General features: G+C 57.2%; 1 protein-coding gene across 1 annotated transcript in view; it reads right to left on the bottom strand.

Annotated features, from left to right (window-relative positions):
* Positions 1-1,409, bottom strand: part of SYT7 (synaptotagmin 7) — a 38,852-nt gene extending 37,443 nt beyond the window's left edge. The window contains exon 1 of the mRNA XM_021707558.1: positions 1,293-1,409. Coding sequence (XP_021563233.1) covers positions 1,293-1,409 — 117 coding nt within the window. The remainder of the gene's footprint in view (positions 1-1,292) is intronic.
* Positions 1,410-7,500: the final 6,091 nt, after the last annotated feature.

Below are 7,500 nucleotides of genomic sequence, written 5' to 3'. Positions count from 1 at the left end.
GCCCCCTCCACCACCTCCCCTGAAGTTCTGAGACAGACGCAGACACAGGGGACCCGGGAACAATGCAGGGCAGTCAGCCAGGTTCCACACACCTGCAGGCAGGGCATAGGCCTGGTCACAGTCAGGCACACACTCCCATGAGGAACAGCTGACCTTCCCCATGGCCCCCTCCCCAGAGCTCGGAGCTGCCCTAAGCTCAGCACCCAGGGGGGAAAGGCAGTTCCCAATTGAGTCTGCCTTTCTGGAAGGAGGCATGCTAGGCTGTGGGCCTCTTGGGTCTTTCTCATAGGTCCCTCACAAGATCCCCAAGTGCTTTCCCAGGAGTATTGCCCCTTTTCTTCCTCTGAGGACTGAGGCATGAAACCTCCACCCACCCACCCCCGGGCCCACGGCCACAGTACGCGTCCTTAAGGCCCCGCTGGGACTGGGCAAGGAGAGAATGAGGTTCCCAGGTGTGGCACCCTCTCGCCACCCCCACCACTCTCAGCCCGGGGGGATGGCGGGTGCCTGCCGGTGATCCTCCTTCGCCTCACCCCGGCAAAGGCCCGCACCTCGGACACCTCCGGGCCCGCCGTCGGGGCGCCCCCTGCAGCCCCCACAGCCCCGCACGCGGGAGGAGGGGACGAGGGTGGGGTCTTGCCGATCGGCGGCCCCCAGGGAGCTGCGGGCTGCGGGGCAAGCGTCGGCCCGGCGCCCCTTCTCGGCGCCCTCGGCTGACGAATGTCCCTCCTGACGGTCTCGTTACTGATTGATGGCCGAATCCTGCTCCTTAACTCCCCAGCCCTCGTTAAAAATGAAAGAGCCGTTTGCGCTTGTACAAACCCGGAGCCCCGGGACGGATGTGCGGAGGCTGGGGGGCGGGGCGGGGCGGCGGCGCCTCCCCATTGGCCAGGAGGCCCGGCCCGGCCGCGCCCGTCGGGGGGAAGCGGGGCGGGGGCGGGGGCGGGGGCGCGGCGCGGGGAGCGAGGGGCCGCCATTCTCAGTCTGCGCGTGTGTGCCTGCGGCTCTTTTCGCGGGAGGTGGGGCGTGCGTGCGCGCGCGCGCGCGCGTGCGTGCTTGCGAGCCCGCGAAGACCTTTGAGTCCCAAGCCCGTCGCCGACGTGTCCCTGGGCGTGTGGCTCTGCGTGCACGCGCAGACCAAGGGCCGAGACCCAGGCAAACGCAGGGCGAGCGCGCACGTGCTCCGAGCCTCGACGGGGAGTGCCCCCGACTATGGACCGCAGCAGCCTGCGATCGTTGGGGGCGGGGTGCAGGGCCAGGCCCCGCCCTCCGGGGGCCCGCAGGAGCCTCACCAGTTTGCGCTGACACCAGTGGCAGAGGCCGCAGAGGACGACAGTGACGCTAAGGCTGACGGTGATGATGGCAGAGACCAGCAGGACATCGCGCGTGGGCGCCCCTGGGGAGGACATGCACAGGTCAGACCCTCAATGGCCAGGGTTGGCCACCCTCCTTCAGCCCAAACTCCCCAGAACAACCGCCCTACCCTTATATCTGGCTCCAACATCGGGAGCTCTGAATCCAGGTTCTACTCCCAACTCTGCCTTGTTGGGTGAACTTGGGTAGTAGCCACTACCCTTCTCTGTGCCTCTGTTTCCTCATCTGTAAAATGGGGACTTGTGTTGGTTGGCATCTCAGTCTCCCTGCACAGACCCTGTGAGAGTACATGGGATCTGTCATCCTCCAAACATGGGACACTCAAAGGGAGAGGCCAAATGTGTCCCTCAGTTCAGCCAGACTTAATCGGGTCCGTCAGACCCCTCTACAGGGCCCTGCTTCTGCTCAGCCTTCCTGTCCAGTGCTTTACCATGCCACCCCTCCACCCCCTCATATGTACTCTGGACCACAACTCCGGTAGCATTTACTCCAAGAGTTATTGGCCCTACAGACCCTCTGAGGACGTCTGTCTCAAGGGTACTAACAGGCCCCCATCAATGTTTGCCAAGATGTTTACCACATGTGTAGTCAAGGGCCATCTCTGGAACCCTCTAAGCCACTGTTGCCCCTTCAGCTCAGGCTTCCATGGTCTGGAAGCCTACCCTGGCCTGTGCACACTCCTGCCCTCTCCACCTCTTGGCCCCTGACCTCACCTCTGCGTCCCCTCAATGCAGCAGCCCATCTGAGGGGCCACATACTTCAGGAGTGGCGACCTTGACGCCTGAGACCGGCCCTGGTGGGAAAATCTGGACTTTTGCCCACATCCCGCCTCTTCTGAGCTTTGGACAAGTCACAGAAGTTTCCTCTCTGGTCAATGCTGATCAGACCTCCTTCCCTAGGGCTAATTGGTCTAATGTGATTATTAACATTAGCCCAAACCAAATGTAAGGGAAGCAAAAACGCTGACCAAAAATGATCACGTAGGGGAGCGAGTGGAGAGAGACCGGCATAGATCACACATGCACTGGGAAGCCATGTGTGTGTGCTGGGATGCGTCCTAAAGTCGAGAAGGCACTGTTTATTTACAGAGGAGCCTGTGTGGGCTTCTCGGAGCCAGTGATCGTGATAATTAAGAGCTGATGATCTCTGTCTGGTCCCAGTTACTGTGGTTTTAGCTTCTGCCTCCCTTTCTCAGTCTCTTCCTTGGCCATGGAGTCTCATGGAGGAGGGCCCAGTGGTCATCGCCAGCTCCCAGGGCCCTCGGGGCTCCCTCCTACTTGCACACCAGTGCTCTGGGCAGCAGGCTCACTACCTGCTCTGCAGGTGTCCTGCTTAAGCCCTGCCTCTCCCTTCCTAACTTCCTGAGCCTCCTAGCTGTGGAGAAAGGCCACTCCTATGTGGCCCCCACCTGTTCACCTGGCAGGCCAATTCTAGCTCCTCCTATAGCAAGCTTGCAGCCTCAGCCCCCAGGAGGCCCCACACCCAGTTCACTGTTAAGCTCGGGACCCACAGCACCTCTGAGCTCTGACCTGGACACCCTGCAAACACCAAGGCCCTGTCCTTCCTGCCCAGGCTGAAGAGCACAGCTCTGCAAGGCTGGAGGGGCCACATCTGCCAAAGTTCTCAGGCCAGAGGCCTGGGCCTTTGACCTCCAGGCTTCCAAGAGAGAGCTGGGCAGGGCACACCACTAGGGCCCCAAGGCTCAGGCCTGGACGCATGTGCTTTCTGGGCCTGGGGCCTGCGCCTCTCCCAGCAATCTCCATAGGAACCTACCCTGGCTCTACTGGAAGGGTTAGGGGCACTGTGTGGGCTGAAGGCAAGTGACCCCCACCCCTTCCTTTGTTGAACTCACTTTTACTTTATTTATGTTGAGTTGGAGGTCTCATTCTGTGGCTCAGGCTGGAGTACAGAGGCACCACCACAACTCACCACAGTCTCGACCTCCTGGGCTCAGGGGAACTTTCGCCTCAGTCTCCTGAGTACCAGAGACTACAGGCACACGCCACCACGTCCAGCTAATTTTTTTGATGTTTTTGGGGTTGGGTCTCGCTATGTTGCCTAGGCTGGTCTCAAACTCCTGGGCTCAAGCAATTCTGTCTCAGCCTCCCAAAGTGCTGGGATTACAGGCATGAGCCACCATGCCTAGCCTTGAACTCACTCTTAAATAAACTCCGTTCCTCTGCTGGGCTTTCTTCAACAATGATCTATTAAGAATATATGATGCAGCTGCGTGTTTGTGTGGGGACGGGCCCTGGCCACGAAGAGCTGCCACTCAAATGGGGAAGACAGGTGAGAGTTCAGTTAATTATTTCCTAGCAGATGGCCCAGGACCAGCAAGTGGCAGGACACCAAGCCAGGGACACCAGACTCCAGAAGACCCATGACAAGAACCAGTGCGAGTACCACTTCCGCCTCTTAACTCTGGAGATGTTTCTTAGTCACTCAGTATCTCCATTTTCTCCTTTATCAGAGTAAAGGTAACAATAGCAGCCACCTCACAGGTTGTTGTTAGCACTCAATGGATAGGTGCTATTTTTATGGCTGTTGGTGTTCATTTTATCTCAATTAAACAAAGGGCTCTGGGAGCGCACATGAGATTGGTCTTGCTGGACTAGGGCACTCTCTGGGAAGGCTCCCTGGAGGAGGTGGTGTTTGGTGCGATCTGAAGATGGGAGTGAGGTGAGGTAGGAGATTCTGGGCAGAGGGAAAGGTGAAGAGGTGGGAAGAGTGTCAGGCATGTTGTTTGAGGGCAAGAGAGTCAAAGGGTGGAGACCAGGCTGGGAAGGAGAAGAGGGCCTGATGGGAGGGGGCCTGCTATCCGACTGAGGGGTTTGTTCTGTCCTGTAGGCCATGGGAGCCATGGAAGGTTTTGGAGCAGAGGAAGAGCAGGATCAGAGGTTCGCTCTAGTAGGAAGCCAGTTGGAGGTCATGGCCACACTCCAGGTGGGCTCCCCTGCCCTGGGGACCTGCGTACTCCCCCCTTCTCTGTATACCTCTTGGCCATTGGGGCAGTTCTCCAAGGGCCACCACCCTGGAGCTCCCTCTTCTCTTGTTCAAGCAAGGCCCTTCTCAAAAATTAATCCTCAACCCCAGCCAGCAAATCAATCCCTCGTTGGCAGATCCCAGAAGCCAGCAGCTCTGGAAAGCCCCAGACATGCAAGAGAACACTGTCTTCAGCAGCTAACATTCTGAGGGCACAGTAGAATAAGCCCGGCCAGGGCTTGCAGTCTGGGAGAGCTAGGCTGAAGCCCTATTCCAGACCAACCAGCTGTGTGGCACTCAACTCTCTTCATCTGTGGAAGACCTGACCCCTTCTGGCTCAGAGGATAAACCAGGCATTCCAGGCACTCCATATGCAATTACAACTCAGTCTTCACAACGACCACCGAGATGAGTGTTCTGCATTGCCCCCTTTTTACAGATGGGGAAACTGAGGCACAGAGGGGTTTAAAGACTACGTCAAAGGCCATTCAGCTAGTAAGTGGGGAAGCCAGTGTTTGAACCCAGGCAGTCTGGCTCAGAGTCCACACTCTTTGCCTTGGCATCACACCAGCTATAGAGGCAGGTAGATGGTGGTTTTTAAAGTGTGCTCTTTGGAACCCCTGGGGTTGCCGGGAGCCTCTCGGGGGCTGTGGAGTCGGGCGTCAACCACATATGGCTGGGATCTCTCAAGCCCTCTTCAGCCAGAGCAGTACTGTTGCCCTCTGTTCCACATCTTGGGTTTTTGCAGAAAATTCCATCTGAAAAGGGGACGTCTCCTAAGGAAAGTTGAGCCCCTCCAGATCGGTGACTCCAGGGTCCCTGCAGTGTGGGTGGATGCTGTCATCTTCCAGATTCACCCAGGTCCCTCAGCTCCCCTCAGACAGCCCTTGAAGGCAGGGCAAAAGAAACGCTTGCCACTGCAAATTGCATTGATGTTGTGAATAAAAGTGACAAGATGTCCTCAGCCGGCATGCCCTCAAGTGATATCGCCATCAAGGGGTGCAAGCGTGTTCTTGCTGCCAGCCAGAGCGAACCACTCCCCACACAGGGAGTCACTGTCTCCAGCTGGAAGGGACTTCGGGAGTTGTGGAGTCAGGCCCCATGGACGCGCAAAGCCCCCAGGCCCCCATTGGTGACAGAGAGCTTCCGCAGGAAGCAGGAGGTGGGTGGCAGGCCCTGCCTGGATGGGCATGGTTAGGGAGGGCTGCTGGGCCTTGTGCTGAGCTGAATCTACGTCCCCAGAACTTTCCCCATGGTCCTAAGCCTGCCCGCCGGAGCTGCCAGGAACCAGCCGGCTGCCTCTGCCACATGACAGGTCTCCAAATCCTTGGCGACAGTTCTCATGTCCCCTTCAAGTCTTCTCCAGGCAAAGCCTCCCCAGCCCTTCTAACCCTTCCTCGGATGACATGCATGGTTTCAAGTCCCCTTATCGTCAGCATATTAACATTTGGGGAAAGAAAATATTGCAGCCCGAGTCAGCCTTCTGACAGGGCTGAGTTCCACAACCTATCCTCGGGCAGAGGAGACATCCTGGGTCCCAGGGGGTGAGACACAGGCAAGGGCAGACAGCTGACATCAGGAGACCTGGCAGGCAGGGTGAGCCAGGAGCAAGGTGGAGCCAGGCCTCCTGGGTCCAATCCCGGGGGGTCCTGGGAGTGAGGTGTGAGCTCAAGCCTGCTGCTGCCCCCCTACCCAGCCTTTGGCGGGCATCTCAGCTGACTAGGGCTTAAGACAAAGGATCTGACAGAGTCTGCCAGGTCCTGTGGGCACTGCCTGTTCTCCTGACTGTGCCACCCCCCCCAAGGAGATCTCAGCGTGAAGCCTCTGTACCCCAGGAAGTGGCCTGCCTCTGAGGGGGGACAAGATACCCATGCACAGCCTTCCCCTCTGGGATCTCAACTCCATGAGGGCAGGGGTTGGTTTCTTGTTCACCACTGTGTTCTCAGCACCAAGGACAGGGTCTGGCACACAGCAGGTGCTTGATACATGCTTGTTGAGGATAACCAACATGGAGGAATCCCAGCCCTCCAGGCATATGCGTCATAATAGATGCTACCATTTATTAGTCACCTACTGTATACAATACTACAGGGTCCATGAAGACCCTGTACAGTCTCTATCTGTTTTGTTCACTCCAGTATCCTCTTTGACAAGATCAGTATCTGACACATAGGAATTGCTCAACAAATATTTGTTGAATATTCACTGCTTGCATATGTTATCTCATGTGTCACCCAAATAAGATGGAAGAGATGAGAGAGGCTACAGTGACTCTCTCTTACAGACACATACCCCTTGTGTTCTCTCATGCCCAACTTTCCCTGACAGACTCCTGATTTGTCTAGATCCAGACAAATACACCTCCTCCATGAAGCCTTCCCAAATCTGCCCAGTGGAAATTACTTTCTCCTGCCCCTTAGCGCCCATCACACGGGGCCTGTGTCCTTTTCTAAGAGTACAGCAGTTATAGTGCCAGGCTTCTGGAGTCAGACTGTCCCGGCTCAAATTCTGGCTCTGACTCTTCCAAGTGGTGTGACCTAATCTCTGCGTGCCTTGGTTTCCCCATCTGTAAACAGGGGCTAGTAGAGGTCTCACAGGACTCTGGTGAGGTTTCAAGGAATTAGCATACGTAATGTACTCAGCACAGTGCCTGCCACAGAATAAGTAGGCACTAAGTGTCGGCTATTATCATAGCATTATCGCAGCGTGCCCTGTGTTAGAGATATCTGGGGCACAGAGTTGGCACTCATGGTGATGAATGAAATACTGAACTGGATACACTTTTATTTTTCCCATGGGATGGCAGAGGTGAGGCCAGAGGTCACATCGTCCTCAATTCCGTGTACCCCTGGTCCCCTGCCCCAGGACCTGCAGGGCTGGACCGTAGCAGGCACCTGTGAGCACCTATGGCATGGGAGGGGGAGGGCTGGGGCACAGGGATGTGGTGGGGGGACAACTGGAAGCCGGGCTGGGCCCCAGGTGTGCACTGCCAACCCAACCCAGTCCCTTGCCGGGGCTCTGCCCCCACTCCCAACTCCTTCTCATCTTCTCAGCAAGCCATGATTTATGGATGAGCAGAATCAAACAGGGCTTCTGGCTGCTGGGGGCCCTGGGGAACTGCTGGCTGGAGAGGGAGTGGACTTC

The sequence above is a fragment of the Carlito syrichta genome, unplaced genomic scaffold, assembly GCF_000164805.1.
Source record: "Carlito syrichta isolate Samal-C Ts95f unplaced genomic scaffold, Tarsius_syrichta-2.0.1 Scaffold120490, whole genome shotgun sequence".
NCBI classification, from domain to species: Eukaryota; Metazoa; Chordata; class Mammalia; order Primates; family Tarsiidae; genus Carlito; species Carlito syrichta.
The sequence above is the reverse complement of the archived record's forward strand: the minus strand, read 5'-3'. Positions and strand labels throughout refer to the sequence as shown.